The 17,666-nt window shown below is 41.5% G+C and overlaps 1 protein-coding gene across 1 annotated transcript in view; it reads right to left on the minus strand.

Moving 5' to 3' along the window:
• Nucleotides 1-10,710, minus strand: part of dsc2l (desmocollin 2 like) — a 38,598-nt gene extending 27,888 nt beyond the window's left edge. The window contains exons 1-5 of the mRNA XM_030050361.1: nt 10,456-10,710; nt 4,606-4,696; nt 3,517-3,713; nt 983-1,114; nt 5-160 (exon numbers count right to left, since the gene is read on the minus strand). Of these exons, the coding sequence (XP_029906221.1) occupies nt 5-160; nt 983-1,114; nt 3,517-3,713; nt 4,606-4,696; nt 10,456-10,497 (618 nt within the window). The 5' untranslated portion in view covers nt 10,498-10,710. The remainder of the gene's footprint in view (nt 1-4; nt 161-982; nt 1,115-3,516; nt 3,714-4,605; nt 4,697-10,455) is intronic.
• Between the last annotated feature and the right edge of the window lie 6,956 nt (nt 10,711-17,666).

Genomic DNA, 17,666 nt, shown 5'->3' on the forward strand with positions numbered 1-17,666 from the left:
TCACCACAATCTGGTCGTACTGCTCCCGGTCGACGGCGTAGTGAACCTTCACCAAGCCGGTGTCGCGCTCCACTGAGAACAGGTTTATGGGAGGCAGCGTCACGCCGGGGCCTCGGATGGTGTAGTACACGGAGTAGTTGACCGCCGAGTCCGAGCCCACCTGGTGGAAAGGTAGAAAGACGGAGGTGAGGGTGGAGCCGCCACCATGGCTCATCACACACACTCGACTAAACTGGATATTAACTTGTGTAAAATGTTCTGTTCTCTTATCGCCTCTGGGAATCTGTCACTTTGATTCATGATTCTCTAGTTTGCGGCTCAATTTAGGAACTGCTTTTTTGTTTTTTTTTTAGTTAATCAGATCTGTGTCCCAATTGAAGAAAAAAAATCGAATCTCAGCCACGTTTTACTGGCTGTCTGAACGAAGCCTGAGAGACACCATTTTCTATTTTATACCAATCATTCAGTAATACCCATTAATTGCATTAACAGCCATGATCTACGCTGTAACTTCACTTTACGACAATGTACAGATGGACTGTGGCTGTGGTTTGAGCAATACTGCCTTACACACAACTTTCAGGGCAAAAACGAAACCACAGTGATGTTTCTTTTGCTGCCAGAGAACAATCGAGCGAGCAAGGCTTCCAAACTACAGCTTAACACAAGGCAGTTGCACTGTAGCTGACCGGATGTTCAAAAAAAAGCTTCTGTCAGGGATAAATTTCAACACTAAATACTAAATTTAATGTTTCATGTTCTAATAAGGTGCCATGTGATGCTACTGAGGACGGCCAAGGTTGTAACGGGACATTTGTGACACTTAAAAACACAGAAATGTGCAGATATATAAAGCAGTGAAATACATTACAGCAGTGAAAGTAAATTTAATTTGTCATTTCGACTCTCAGAAGAGACTCAGTAGAAATAAAAGGCAAGAGAGGGAGAACAACAGAGGTGCAGGGATGAATGCACTGCTCACCGTCTCGACTTCTTTGGGGAAAGGAGGTAAATCGTGCTCGACGATGACAAACGGAGGAGGGCTCCATCTCCTCTTAGATCGCTTACGGGCCAAATCCCACGGGAACTTTTCAGCAGGCAGATAAGTGTGCACCTAGTGGGTTAAACAGAGGCAGCCTCATGTCAAAACTTTCTAATTAGCTTAACATTTTCCCAGCGTTTCAGAGCCTTTGATTAGAAATTACTTTGCATATTCCCCTGAGACAGACACACACACACACACTTGGCAAAAGATAAGGCTAATAAAAAAAAAAAAAAAAAAAAAGGATGAAAAAATGGGGGCAAATGTAGGACAGGAGGAGTATACATTAAAATCCAAAAACAACCGAGAACATCCCTGCAAAGGACATGTAAGGCAGGAGGGGACAAAACAACAATCTGTCTCCTAACGCTGAGAGGACAAAAGAGATGACTGCTGACTTCTGAAGGTCCAGCTCTGAAGGTCCGGGTCTGAAGGTCCGGGTCTGAAGGTCCAGCTCTGAAGGTCCATGTCTGAAGGTCCAGGTCTGAATGTCCAGGTCTGAAGGTCCAGCTCTGAAGGTCCATGTCTGAAGGTCCAGGTCTGAATGTCCAGGTCTGAAGGTCCAGCTCTGAAGGTCCGGGTCTGAAGGTCCAGCTCTGAAGGTCCGGATCTGAAGGTCCAGCTCTGAAGGTCCGGATCTGAAGGTCCGGGTCTGAAGGTCCAGCTCTGAAGGTCCGGGTCTGAGGGTCCAGGTCTGAAGGTCCAGCTCTGAAGGTCCAGGTCTGAAGGTCCAGCTCTGAAGGTCCGGGTCTGAAGGTCCAGCTCAGATGGTCCAGATCTGAAGGTCCGGGTCTGAAGGTCCGGGTCTGAAGGTCCAGGTCTGAAGGTCCGGGTCTGAAGGTCCAGCTCAGATGGTCCAGATCTGAAGGTCCGGGTCTGAGGATCCATCCTGGACCACCAGCACCGGGTCCCTGGCCAGGAGCCCAGCAGCACCTGCTCTTTCTCTGATCCTCAAGACCTTCACTGGGGGCTCCATCCTGACCGGCGGCATGACTGTCCGCTACAGGAAGTGTCACGCTCTGCCAGGCCGACCAGGCATCAAAACATGTCAGAGACCCGCCGGCCGCTACAGGACCACGTGTCAGCGTCACGCTTTGCATCGCAGGAGCCTCACCTGCCAGGTATCAGTTAACACCTGCACATGCCAGTGAATCACTACAATATAACTACAGTATAACTCTGTATCCAGTGGAGATGCTCCCCGCTTTGTGACCTCAATACAATTTTTATTTGATTTATAATTTGTTTTAGTTTGTTTTTAGTTTAGTTAGCTCCACAGCTGATCATTAGGCTAGCTCATTTGCTAACTGAACATTATCTTCTTAGCTCATTAGCTAACATTAGCTAACATACCCGGCTAATATGAGGTTATGGTTATGGTAAGGTTAAGGTTAGGGTTAAGGTTACCTAGCAATGTTAGACAGCAAGAAATGGTCTCCTGTTGTACCTGTTGTATTAGATGATGCATGGTATGTCATATAGAGTAAATGGCATCGTTTTTTCGCATAGTATAGTATTCTGTATGGTGTATTATATGTGGTGTATGCTGTGTATTTATATTATATTTATACCTCTATCTACATGCATACATCAGTTAGAACTGCTGTTACTTTCCTTTGGTGTTTCTTGTGTTTTCTCCTCCTCCCTCGTGTTTTTTGCTGCTTCCCTGTCTGTCTCTCCCTGTGTGTGTGTGTGTGTGTGTGTGTGTGTGTGTGTGTGTGTGTGTGCGATCTCAGGGTGTGGCCCTCCAATTACCCCTGATTACTGCCTGCACACCTGCCATCCATCAGCTCCTCACCCACCAGCGAATCCACCGCAGCTCGACCTCGGCTCACTCGTCACCTGACTGTTGTCTCAGCCCAGCGGCGGTGACTCCTCCTGATCCCTGCGGTGGTTTCGACACCCGCCTTCGCTCGTTTTCCTCTCGTCTCCGAGGATCGCTACTCTCCTGCCTGCCGCTCTGCCAGAAACCTTCAAGTCTCCATCCACTACCATCTGTACAATAAACCTTGTTCATCTTGTCCACCGTCCACCTGCTCTGCATTTTGTATTTGGATCCTACCTGTGCACATAACTATATTTCTATTCATTGCTTCTATTCATTGCAGTGTCCTCCCAATGTGTCCCCCGTTTATATGGCACTTCCAGTCTAGTGTTTTATAAAGGTCAGCCATGAATTTGTTAACAGAGCGGTCAGGGTGTTGGCCAGCTAGGAACACTGCCCAATGGCGGATTATTTGGCAGGAGTGGTCCACTTTTGTCAGAGCAAGTCTAACCAGAAAATGTACATGCATCAAACACTATAATTCTAGAGGTAAATACAGCATTTTGGAGATTACAGGTGCAATCTGAACCTTGTGAGGCTCACAGTCTGCCAGAACAGGGCTGTGCTCATCATGTGAAGTGTAAACTGTAAACTCTACTTTCTCTCTGTCTCTGTCTCTCTCTCTCTCTGTTTGTTTGGTACTCCTCACCTGCTCAGGGTCTGGGGTGAGATGAACGTCCATCCTCCAGGACGAGCGCCCTCCTTCGCTCACCCACACCGGGAACGACGTCGGCTCCGTCACCACCATGCCGTTAACCGTGACGATGGTGCCGTTCATCCTCACGGTAAAGTGAGGGTCACCGGAGCTCAGCACGAGTCCCTCTGCTCTGCAGCGACCCAGGGGCACTGGTCGGCGCACACACACACACACACACACACACAGACACACACACACTGGCGATCAGTTTTGCTGCACAGGAATACATCAATACTCCTGACTGTTGATGCCAATATCAGGTTCTAAGTTGTGCTGCATTTCCTGATTAATGCAGTGGATTCACAGGATAGAAATGACGGCATAATAAAATCACAACACTTTTCACTTTTAATTCTGGAGTATTACATGTGGCTCTTTCCATAACAGAGCTGGCATCAGTGCATCTGTGACAAAATGCCTCAATATCAATAATACGGCATGATTTTGGAGGGTAATATTAGGATATTTGCACCCACAATTTTTTTTTATCATTAGTAATGTGGATCACACTCAAAGAGGCAATTGATGAATCAGATAAGAGTAAAATAAATTCAGTTAATTATAAAGTTTTCCTTTAATACAGCCTTTAAGACCAAGAACAGACATTTAAGATCATCATCTTATGTTAATATAAATCCACACATTGTCATAACACGATATGAATTTTATATTAATATACTAGCCAGCGCTGTGTTGAGGGGCAGTGTAAATGAAATGCTTCTTTAACACACTAAAAAACTTCATCTGTTATGTCATCATGTCATGCAAAAAGTCCCAATTTCGCCAACAATTGAGACCAAAAGGACTTTTACTTCATCATCAAATGCCGTCTGCATGCAACGACTCGTGTGTTTTCTCGAGCTGAGTTCATGAATCAGCCGGTATCGCCCGGGATCTCCAGCAGCCGTCTCTCTGCCGGGCCGGGCCGTCCCACGTGCAGACAGACAGGCACGTGACCGCAGACATGACCGCGGCAGCGCTCGCGTCTGTCACAACACGTCATTAGCCAGTCAGATGTCGGGCGAGCCGCTGGAGCGTTACCTTGTGAGACGACGTCGCCGGGGTCGAGCCTGACGGGAACCCGGGCTCGGATGGAATGTGGCGTGCATGACTCGACGGGTTGGAGGAGAAACTGCGAGGCAGAGAGAGAGACGGGATTAGAGAGAGACTTAACACTTCATATTTCTCTCTTTTTGTTTTGCTTATTTGATAAAAAGCACAAGATCATGCCATCAGTGAGTTGCCAAGAATGCTAATTTCCATCTGTTAATTTCCATCTGTTAACAATATACAAATACAAATACACAGATACACAACTAGAAAAACTCATACTGTATGTCCAGTTAAAAGTGATCACAGTTCTGGCATGCGAGAAAAAAACTTATGAGATTATTTTATTTTTTTAATTAATTGATTAATTAATTAATTAATTAATTTATTTATTTTTTGGCCCGAGGAACCACATCGTTTCATTTTACCACTTTAATCTCAGACAATATCTGAGTTTTTTTTTTTCTTGTAAATTTATGACTTTAATCTTCAATATTCTGAGTTTGTTTTTGTTTTTTTTTCTCAGAATATTACAACCCGCCCAGCCCCGGTTTGGTAATTTTTTTTCTCGCTACAGTGGCCCTGATACGCCGTCGTACATGTCACATTTATCTCAGCTGTGAAATAAATCCTCTGTCTCATTCGTCCAGAAATATCTCCAAAATAAAACCCACTGAAACTTGCACCTGATTTCAGAGGCGTTTTTTTTTTCTTTGACATACCAGAGAAGTTATTTTATATATCATTCAATTTTTTAACCATAAATTTCTAGTTCTGCTTTAAGGTCAAAAACATTTACTGAAAATACGCCGGTTAGCATAAAAAAAGGCTATTTTGTAGAAAATAAAGGTCTTCAGAGAGCTGGCAGCTTTAATAATCAGCTGATTTAAGCGGTCCCGGTGTTTCTCGCTCTCTCAGGGAGCTTAATTAAATGATTACTGTCTCTCTCGTTGTAATGAAGTTGCGAGAATATCCATCTCAGGATGACATTGATATTACCGGGGAAAGTCAGTAATTTAGTTTTTCCCATGCACATCAGTAGTTCAATACTTTAGTCAGACATCTGGAGGTAAATATAATTTCCTGGGCGTCGAGGTAATAATCACACAACAGCACAGTTAAACAATCTCTCTTCAATATATGCCTAATTTGGTAATTAGGAGAAACACTGGGGCATTAGAATTAAATCAAAATACAGTCAGTGATTTCCTCAGGTTCGCTGGGGGGGGGGAAAAAATCACGGGCAGATTCATTCCAGATTAAATAAAACTCCTGCAGTCCAGAGATGGCTGATGCCAGGCGCAGGGCGGAGGAAGACGGGGAACACAACTCTCATGTCTTTAACTCTTGTAAAGACTTTAAAAACATTTTCTCATATATTTTTTTTTCTTTCTGATCACTCAACATGGAGTTTGGAGGTTGCACTCTCTGACTGCTATGTGTGTGAATGGAGTTAAACTTGCTGTCAAACTGTGTACATACATAACATGCAGTATAATATGTATAATATGATACATGACAAAACACTAAAATCTATGTTTGAAAATGAATGTATACACTGAGAGGCCACTTTATCAGCTCCACCTGTACAATCTAATCCAGTCTAATCCAGCTGTTGCACCATAAAGTTTCCTCTCCTGCTGCCTATAATGTTCAGCTTGTCTTGTTGCCACAGTAATTGAGATGTTCATTCACTTCTATGTTTGGCATTGAGCTCATAGTTAGTGCTGCTGTTGGACAGGACTGTATTTTACTGACAGCTGTTTCCAATATTCTGTCCACACTTATTGTTTATAATAAGAAGGGACAAAAAAATAAGAAACACCTCTCAATATAATGCAGTCCAGTAGCAGACCTCTGCAAACTACAACCTCAGTAATAAACACAGAACATGACACATTCTGCACAATGCCAACACAAACTGAACATTATAAACTTTGTTGAAAGGGAGAATTTGACCTGAACTGCATTACATTGGACAAGTGGACCTAATAAAGAGAATTAGGAGACAGTTTTATGTCCAGATGAAAGTAAAAGTTCTGTCTTTGTCAGTTCATTGTCTGATTCATCCCTGTGCTCTCTGTGCCTGTAGTGCTCTTTGTGGTCCTCGTTTCCTGGTTTAGTTATTATACTTGCTTTCCTGCCTGGTCTTCTGTGTTTGAGTCTTACCTACCTCCGCATGTGACAGACTGAAAAACATGAACCAAAATAAAATCAGCGTCAACTCTTCAATGCAAATCTAGACAGGAAAGAAATCACCACCGGTGGAGTTGACCTCTGTGGCTGTTACCTGACATCCAACCAGTCGCAGAAATTACCTTCCCACACAACTAAAGTGCATTTTTAGTTATGTTTAGGGTATATTGTCATGGATTACATTTGTGATGTTTCACCCTTGAAAGAACGCACCAGCCATCTTGAACCACCACACAAACAGCTGACATGAGACTGGAAAACAGGGCTGGGCGATAAAACAATTTCGATAATTTTCCCGATAAAATCATCCACGATAACGATGATATGCTGATGACATTAATCTTCAACGCAGTTATTTTTTTAGTCTGTTTCCCCCATCTGGCGCCATCATGCTAGCCTCAGCCAACAGCCCGGCCCGACTGCTGCTGACAGTCAAACCTCTGAAGTTCATAAACCAATGACAGTGTCCACTTGTTCAGCCGTTACCCCGTACAAAAAGACACTTAAGTCATACAAAGACAGAGCAATAGCAATTATTTACTGTATCATTGCAGAGATGATGCCTAAAGCCATGTTGGTTCTGTTGAAAGCTCGTCACTTATTCATTCTTTTAATAAATAATTGTAGATTATAAGCCATAATTTCCGCCATCTGGTTTCTGTAGGTTCTTTCCTAAGGCAAATCCTCCTAAAACTGTGAATTAAGCATCTAAATCTATGATTTATGAATTTATGAATGACTCTGCCTACTGGAGAGTCATTCATGCATTAGTGAAACTTTGCTGGAATGGAAATGATATCAGTAATAATATCACTGGTTGAGCTGAACCGGTTCATCACGCCGCCGTTGAGGCTGCGACATTCTTCTGACTCACGGGCGGGACGGCTGCAGATCACAAATTACCAAGTCTGGAAACGGTGATGTTACAGGGCAAAAATGCCTCACTGAGCTGTTTTTTTTTTTTTTTTTTTTTTTTTTTTTTTGCAAGGTGATCACTTATGCAACAGCATTTACATCAGGTGACACAACATAGCCAAATTCACTGACACCCATGATGAAGGAATTCTGCAAAACAGCTGCTGCTCTGAGCCGGGCGGGGAGGCCCCGCCCGAATTATCCCAGCCTGAGGAGACACTGCAGGGGCGCCACCGATCAGGGAGGCCATGATGACTTTTGTAATGCATTTGGTACCGAGCTGTAATTTATAACCGGAGTGAAATACACAATATTCTCTTGAGGACTTTGGATTTTGAAATGCATGTACGCGTCCAAATGACATTCCAGTGCTTTGCATGAATCTGCAAGCAAAACAAGGCTGCAAAGCCGACTCACGCAAACCACAATCTGTGTCACTCTGGAGGAGCTTCACGCCAGACACTGCACAGTCTGACATGTGATCAGTCCACCCAAATCTTTTTTTTTTTTTTTTTTTTTTTTTTTCTTATTTGAAAAAATAACTTTTTTTTTCATTCAGAGAATTGGGAAAATATGAAATAAACAGATTCTTACAAAGACAAAAGTTTTAGACTATTTAAAAACAAAAGCACTTTCAGTATATTCATTAATTCATCAGCTCAGTGTGTGCTTAGATTTTGCAGAATGCAGCTTTATTGAACTACTGTTTATGAAAATATTTTTATGATAAAATTAATAAATTGCAATTAGTGGTGTAACAGTTAAATTAGCCCCACAGTTTGATTTGTATTGCAACTTTTGGGTCACAATTTCAGTTTCGATTCAGTTTGTTTTTCATGTTAAGGAGAAAAAAACAACTATTTCTAATGTATTTCTCTTTTTGCAAAAATAACTTTTTTCATTCAGATATTTAGGATAACAATATGAAGTCAATAAATATTCTGTCAGAATCAGAGTCAGAAATACTTTCAAAGACAATAGACTATTCAAAACAAACATGAGAAAACACAGTGGATGTGTGTGTAACACTGCACTTTGCAGCGTGCAGCGTGTAGTGTGTGTGTGTGTGTGTGTGTGTGTGTGTGTGTGTGTTGAATGGTTTGTTTTTTTATGGTTTTACCCCCCTTACTGCAGTGTGTGCAGTCTGCGCTCATGAGGTCATGCATATCAGTTTGATTAGTGTCTAAATAGCATCTCCATTACAGCAAAACCTTAATTTCACACAGCCTCTGCCGCGCTCACACTGCAGGACCCAAACTCATAAATAGCAAACACCATTGATTTTATCAGGGCAGCCCTGACTGGTTTCCCACTTAGTTAGTTAGTGAGTGAGTGAGCTCTGTTTGTTCAGGTTGGCTGAGCTGACTCTGTTTGTGCTCTGGAGTAGAGACTTTACTGAGCCACAGGAACTAATCGACCTGATCACACCGCTCACTGGGACTGAGGACGTCACTAAACAGATCCACAGACGCTGCAGCCAGCTCCCTGCCTCTGGTTATTGTTATGTACAGTGCAGTTAAGGCCTAAATTTAGACTGGAAATGACTGCCAACTGTCCAGCGGATCTCCATGATGGAAACACACCTGCAGCTGCAAAGACAATAAGACAACAGAAACTGAACAGCAAACACACCGCAGTGCGACACGACACTATACCGGGTCTAAATCACAAGAAGCATTTCACACAGGTCTATTACTTTTACTTCTATTATGATCATTCAAGAAAAACGGGCTTCTGTGTCCAGTGAATGGTGCTAACAGCAAACTTCCCCATAAAGGGTCATTCCGTCTTTACACTCACACACACACATACACACACACACACACACACACACACACACACACATACACATACACACACACACTGCAGGACAGAGAGCTAAAAATGACCAAACAGGTAAGTCCACATTTGAACCAGCAAGCTGATCGTCTCTGTGCTGACGTGTTAATCCTCTTAACTTCCATTTAGAGGTAAATCATAAGTCAACATGAGACCAAATAAAAACATCACAAATGACTTCTTTTGTGAGTCTCATAACAGCATTTGAGTGTGTTTGTGTTGATTATAGTGACAAATCAACAGTTTGGTGAAGTCTGGAAGCCCAGGAACAAACAGGGGGGGAAAAAGAGTGGTTTTAGTTCATGTCCAGCTGATAAAAAATAGAAAGTTGCTTTTGTTTTCTACAAGGACATCACACCAGAGATAAACAACATTAGAGCTTGTTTTTTTTTCCTTTGATTGGGTTGATTTTAAATGTATTCAGTGGAGGAAGTCCACTGTGCTGTTCTGTGCTGTTCCTCTGTTACAAGGCCTGGCTGAATGCCTTTGGTCATGCATTCTTCTTTTATTAGGCCTGCATATCTCTCCCGGTTCACCAAACTTTAGCGGAGTTAACAGTAAAAGCACATATGAGCGCCTCCCCCTTTTAAAGCCAAAGTAGCCTTTTCACCGCTGGACATTTTTCCCAGCCCAGCCTCGGAGCGCTTGGACACGAACATGTTGAAAAGAAAGAAAAGCTGCAGAAAACAGAAAAATAAAGTTTGAAACTTGAGATAAGAGCGCTGTCCTTCCCATATCAGCAGCTTTCCTCTGATAACGGTGCAGCGGAATGAGCGTCATTTATCAAGTTGATGCCTCGCAATTATTGAGCGCTACTTGCCAGTTTGTCCTCTGCTTTTGTTTTCTCAGATGAATTAATATCAGCCCGCGATAAGTCGATCAGTCACTCACCGGGATGAGCAGGCAGAGGCAGATCCAGCGGCCCGGGGCCATGGCGGAGGATCAGGCGGGCCGAGCCTGCGCTGCTGTCCGGGCGAAGGGCGCAGTGTGCGGGGGAGCGCTGCGGTGCTGTCGGTGCTGCTTCCAGCTGATAGAGCTGTGTGTAATCTATACGGTCATCTGCTTGTAAAAGGGCGTGACTCTCTCTCTCACACACACATACACGCACACACACTCACACACACACGAAGGAAAGTGGTTTGTTCTCCGGGGTAGGAGTCCACCTCAAGTCCGACCGGTTACCTAGCTGCTCTCCTGAGGACAGGAGGGGGGGCTCGACTCCACCCACTGTGTGTGTGTGTGTGTGTGTGTGTGTGTGTGTGTGTGTGTGTGTGTGTGTGTGTGTGTGTGTGTGTGTGTGTGTGTGTGTGTGTGTGTGTGTGTGTCTTGCTGTCTTTCTTTCACTTCAGCTCAATTTCAATTCAGTTCACCCATTGTGTGTGTGTGTGTGTGTGTGTGTGTGTGTGTTTATCTTGTTGAGACATAAAAAATATTGTTTGATACATTGTTTCCTTTTCGGTTTCTAATCATTAAACATGGAGCTTGGAGGCTACACTCTGTGTCTGTGTGAAACCTGCTGTCATACTGTGTTTATAATACAGTCAAAACCGAAATTATTCATACCCTTGGCAAATTTTGACTTAAAGTTTTTTTTTGTTGTTGTTGTTTGTTTGTTTGTTTGTTTTTGGACCGGAAATGACACAGGTTTCCCCAAAAAGATAATAAGACGATTATTTCTCAGCTTTTATTTACATTTGAACAAAAGGTGGCATGTCCATCATTATAACTTGCTGGTTGAGCATTGGGGGGGACTTGTACCTCTCAATGTATTTGGGTGTTACGGCCTTGATTCTGTCTCCATTAATTGTATTCAAATAGGGAGGGACAAAAAATGAGAAACACCCCTCAGTATAATGTAGTCCAGCACCAGACCTCTGCAAACTACAATCTCAGTAATAAACACATAATTAAAGTGACACATTCTCCACAGTGTCAACACAAACTGAACATTATAAACTCTGTTCAAAGGTAGAATTTATGGCACAAGAATTTCCCAATTTAGGACCAATAAAGTGCATTTATCTATCTGTCTGTCTGTCTGTCTAGAGAAAAGTATAAAATAACCAAAATGAAAATGCAGTTAAAAATGTCTTTAAGTGAACATATTTAAAGATTTGTTCTGTATGTCTGTGCAGAGCTCAGTGCTAAGGTGCAGCAAGACACAGGTGACAGGCTTCATGGTCGTGTGTGTGTCTCTCTACACACACACACACACACACACACACACACACACACACACACACACACACACAAAAACACACATTCACAGTGCAGTTGCTACATTGCCCAGCCTGGCCTTGCTGGCTTCTCAGCGTTTTGTGAGTAAAATGAAGGGCAACAGCACTTGGAGCAGGTCAGCTTTGTTTATTTGTTTGTCTAATTGTCTGTTTGTTTGTTTGTCTGTTTGTTATTTCAGCTCCTCTGTCCGTGTTCACGTTGTTGTTTTAAGTGCATGGTGCCCGTCTATGAACAGTGTGGCTGTTAGCTTTTCTCACCGTTAGATCTAATCTAATCTAATTAAATGACATTTTTGTTTTATCAGAATAGTCATTTGGCTTTGTGGGCTCATAAATCTGACTGTATGACTTCCTTGTAGGCTCTAAAACAGTATTAAACTGATAATAGAAAATAGAAAAAAATGAACTTCTGAAAATTCAAATGACTTTCATGTTGATGGTTATTTTCCGCTGTGAGCGAGAGAGGTGACAGTTTCCATGTTTTTAATTTTCCGACATCACCGACAACATGTGAAGTCATGGAATTGTAGATGTTGCTGTTCATGCGGTATTGTGTAACAGGCCTACAGGTTTTCACACCATATCATTTATCAGCTCAACATGTCTTTTTTTTTTTTTTTTTTTTTGTTAAAGATTGCTTACATTTAGTTATCTGCTTTGGCGATACAGTTGAGACAACAGAGCTTTTGTCTTGGACAGAAAGCAGCGCTTGTGTTCAGGCGCCTCATTGCCTCTGCATTCTCACACACCGGCGGAGTAAATCATTTACTTCAGTAAAGGAAAATGTTTGATTGGTAAAAACTTCTAATGCCTTCTGGAGTCAGATAAAAAGTTAAAACGTCTGAGTCCTGACAGTGATATTTATTTTCTAGCACTGCTCAAGGATATTCTTACAAGAGGGTAGAAACAAAAAAAAGAAAGAAAAAAGAAAAGAAAAGAAAAGAAAAGAAAACTGACAGCAAACGCAATTTAAGCAACATCAGAAATATAAGAGTGTAAGATAACACAATCATTAAAAGATTATCACTTCAAAGCAAGTCTATGGAAGTGAGTACTTCAATATTATTTTAAGATAATAATGCAGATTTAGCAGATTTATGCCAGAAAGCCTAAGATAATGTCAGCCAACTGTTCTTTGACTGTTTTATGGCAGAAATATGACAGTTTTTCAGTTTTTATAATCACACAAGTGGTGGTAGTTATAGTTAACATGATAATTAGCCTGTTGGTCTTCAGCTCTGAGCTGCAGGCTGACAGAGGGAGGGTCGCTTCTTGTTTCTGAGTGACATCACTGAGGAAAAAGGAAGATGTTTCCTGAGAAATGCAGTGCAATAACAGAATAACATCCCATAAAAGCAGATTTTCCAGTATAAATATATAAAGCAAATGTGAATGTAAAGCGTGGCCTCCCTCCACTCTCCGGCTGCCTGATGAGTTCAAACGCTGCACATTACACCCTGAAACAACAGACAACAATAACACTTGTGAAAAAAAATAACATGCAGAATCACATGTGAAATGTTTGGAGCACATGTGATCTACAACCACATGTGATATGATGATTTCACATGTGATTTTCACATTGTTTCTTTCCACACATGATCTGCAACCACCTGTGATTACTTCACCTGTGAAAAAACAAAATGAAAAACACCTGTTCCAAAACCACATGTGTTTTTTCACATGTGATTTTCATGTTCTTCATGTTTTTCCACATGTGATCATAAACCACATGTGATTATTGCACATGTGAAAATTATAGTCCACATAGGAAGAATCCAATCAAATGTGAAAGTGTAGAATTAATGTGAAGATGTAAATTTCACGTGTGATTTCATGTGAAAATTATAGTTCACATGTAAAGAAACTAGTCATGTGATATTTCATGATGTTTTCACATGTGGAAATTCCAGTTCATAGGCCAGTCACATGTAAAAATGTTAATACCACATGACCTTATTTGACCAATTTCCTTTTCACATGTGGAAATTTTCAGTTGTGAAAGCAGCAGATCACATGTGAAAATACCCGGTTCATGAGTGAGACTGTTTTCTTTTCACATGTGAAAAGTTAAGGATCACATGTGACATTTTCTTTTCACATGTGAAAATGTTAGGTTACATGTGAATGTTGCCAGTCACATGTGAAAATGGGGAATTCACACGAGAAAATGGTGAATTCACATGTGAGATTCAAAGTTTCACATGTGAAAAGGCATATTTCACATGTGCTGTGACATGTTCCCAGTCTGCCTGCCTCAGTCTCCCTCACATCATGATGGTGAGTAAAGATGAATATCACCTCCCTGTCATTTCAGCAGCGGCTGCCTCGGACGTGAGTCAGCCTCCCCAGAAGGTGCTCTGCTCGACGGCTTCCTGTCTCACCCACTCACAGCTCCTGTCTTACCCACCCACAGCTCCTGTCTCACCCACTCACAGCTCCTGTCTCATCCACCCACAGCTCCTGTCTCACCCACTCACAGCTCCTGTCTCACCCACCTACAGCTCCTGTCTCACCCACTCACAGCTCCTGTCTCACTGAGGCTCATCAAACAGTGAAGACTTCCTCCGAGAGCCTCGGCTTCATGCTAACACTGAACTGCTGTCTCACTAACCAGCATCTTTTCAGTAATCCTTTTATGCACAGAGTATGACGGCAAATCAGGGCCATAGTAGGGAGAAAAATAAAATTATGGAGCCATGGAGGGGGGTATTATTCAGAGAGAACACCATTCTGGAACACCATTAGAGCAATTGTCTGGTAACCAGAGGGTTCCGGGTTCAATCCCCAGCTCCTCCAGAGTGTATTGAAGTGTCCTTGAGCAAGATACTGAACCCCTCAATGCTCCTGATGGACAGCTAGGTGCCTTGCATGGCAGCCTTTGTCATCGGTGTGTGTGAATGGATGAATGTGATGCAAACATTGTAAAACGCTTTGAGTAGTTAGTAGACTAGAAAAGCGCTATAGAAATGCAGTCCATTTACCATTTACCATTCACAATTTCCAAGATTGAATTTGCAAATTACAAGAAGAAAATTCAAAAATTTATGAGACAAAAAACACTGAAATTCCTGAGATAATACAGTCAGAATTTTGTGAGAATAAAACTCCAGTTTATGAGAAAAAAACAAAACAAAACTCAAATTCTGAGATTAAGTGACAAATTTACAGGAAAAAAACTCGAAAAAATATTTTTCCTTATACTATCAGAATAACAAGGAAATCCTGGTAATCAGAACTTTCGAGTTTTGTTTCTCATAAATTTGTGAGTTTTTTTTCTCCTTTTTAACAACTTTAATTTCTGAAATATAGAGGTTTTTTTTTTCTTGAGATATAAACCCCCCTCTCAGTTCCATATTTTTTTCCCCCTGCAATGATCCTAATATACCGCCATAAACAAGATTATATCTTAAAATAATGTAAAAACAAACAGCATCCCATCCCCACCGAATGGGACAGGGTGCAGTCCTCCTGTCTGCTCAAATTACAACTTAGGTCAGGTTTGGTCACTGAAGTAACGGTTGTGTAAGCACACACAGTGATTGGGGTGTGGAGGGGGGCGGGGTTGAGTACAAGAAAAATCCAGTTTTTGCTGACTCATAGGCTGTTTGGATTTTTACTGAAAGCTTTGGCTTTCAAAACATCCTCCCCAGCCCCCGTCCTGTTTTGGAATAAGAAAAGACAATGCTGTCAGTCCAACAACAAATGACAAGGCAGTATTATCATTATTATTATTATCATTATTATTATTACAGCATTTTTATTGCATTGTAATACATGTTCACACTGTTCTGTTGTATCACCACTATCAATTATTTCTTTACTTTTTCTGTAATCTGGTCTAATCTAAACTCAATTAAGGTCAGAAAAAAGGATGAAAAGAATGGAAGTCAACTGGTGAAAGCCGGCGCAACATCATTAGAAGCAAGCGCTTTAATCAGTGAAACACTCCCTTGTATGATATTATAAAATATTATATTATAATTCTGCTAGAGACACTAGCTGATCTAATTTTCACTGGCTTTGAAGATAATTCCATAAATGAGCGGCTGAGTAACTGAAAGCCGATTTGCGCGGCTCAGAGGCAAGTGATTAAACCTCCAGCGCGAGACAGTTTTCTGATCTGATAGACTTTCTATCCGTCACCGACTTCAGATAGGAGGGAAAGGGTTATCAGAAAAGGCTTTGTGAATAAAAATAGCAAAACTGCCTCACTCCATGAGACCCACCAGCATTTCAAGTAGTGTTTGGAATCACCTTGGTCACCTGTAGCAAAACATAATGCACTTTTTATTAAACTGCACCCACATCAAACCTGTAGTAGCAGCATTTTTATTTATACTGCCATTGTTCTGAAACTGGTAAAGATTCTCAATGAACCATTTCTTCTGTTATTCAAGGACAGATGTGATTTCATTTTCGTAAAATACACCTACCGTAGTTTGATTCTTAACTTTTGTTAAATTCATATGTGACAGTGGAAAAAAAGGCTTTAACCCGTCCAGATATCAAGTACTTTCAGACAGGGACGCACACAAGGAGAGAAAAATCTAATATACACACACAGATTAGGAAATCCACTCATTTTGTCTGGATTCAATATTAGTTTAAAATCAAAAGCTTTACATGTGTGAGTAAAAGCCAACTGTAGATAATAAAAAAGTGGCAAACACAGTTGCTATAAAATTAGTAACACTATTGTTGTTACAGAAAGGACAGTATCATTTGTGTAAATGTCTAACAGAAGTGGTCCCAGAATTGACCCCTGTGGGACGCCAGCGGCAAAGATGCAATGATGAGACCAGTCAGAAAGTGACTTTATAAAACATCTGCAGGCACGAGGACTCAAGTCAGCTGATAAAAGTCTAAACAAGACGTGATCAACTCTGTTAAATGTCTTTGACAGGGAATAATGCTGCACTTTTTATTTTATTTATTTTTTTCATTGGCCGAGACACTTCACAAAGTCATGTAAAACCAGTGTTGCTGTGCTACGTCCTAGTCTGAAACCTGTTTGGTGCATATTAAAGACATGATTTAGGTGTCTATCACCACATTCACATGCACACAATTTACATGCAGACAAATTTTTCTCCCCCTGGAGGAAATGGAGCTGCTAAATGCCCCACTTTCAAACAGTTTGAGACAAAACCATGCCGTTTAATGTCAAAAAGTTTCTGAGTTGCCTATTAAATATGAATGTCAGCACCTCTGTCTGTGCAGATAGACAGTTTGCAGCACTGATGGTCAGATGGTGGGTAGCCTCTAGATGTTTTTTGGAAAAAGCTGCTATTATTGAGTTTTTAACATATAAATTTTTGACATTTTGAGCTCCACAAAGATTGCAGTAAATTCAAAACCTCTTCAAGTGTATGAATAGATTGCACTCAGGGTTAGAAAATCTCTTTTGCACTTTGGGGTGTAATATCTTATATATCAAAGAGTACAGATATGCATCCCAGCGGTTGGGCTATCATTATTTAAATCATTAAGTTCACTGCTTTGTCAAGTGCAAGCCCAAGAGCCTCCTTCCACATCTTAGGAAAAGCACAACAGTAAGCTGTCAAGGTGAAAATGTGCACGCTTTCATAAGAAAGGATCAAGTGAGTCAGCAAGAATGGATTTTTAAATTTTTTTTCAGGAGCCTTGGCGGGGCTTACGGGGCCAAGAGACAATGTTCAGGATATTAGCAGCCTTTATCTGGACATTTTCGTTCTCAAATAACAATCCAGCAGAAATAAAGTGTTGATTAAGAGGATCAGTTATTTTGTCTTTCATGGACACCGGGCCAAAGTCCTGGACAGTTATTATGATGAACATTACATTTACTTGTGTTGAGGTGTGGACAACACACCAGCGTAGTAT

Source organism: Myripristis murdjan, chromosome 4 (genome assembly GCF_902150065.1).
Source record: "Myripristis murdjan chromosome 4, fMyrMur1.1, whole genome shotgun sequence".
Lineage (NCBI taxonomy): Eukaryota > Metazoa > Chordata > Actinopteri > Holocentriformes > Holocentridae > Myripristis > Myripristis murdjan.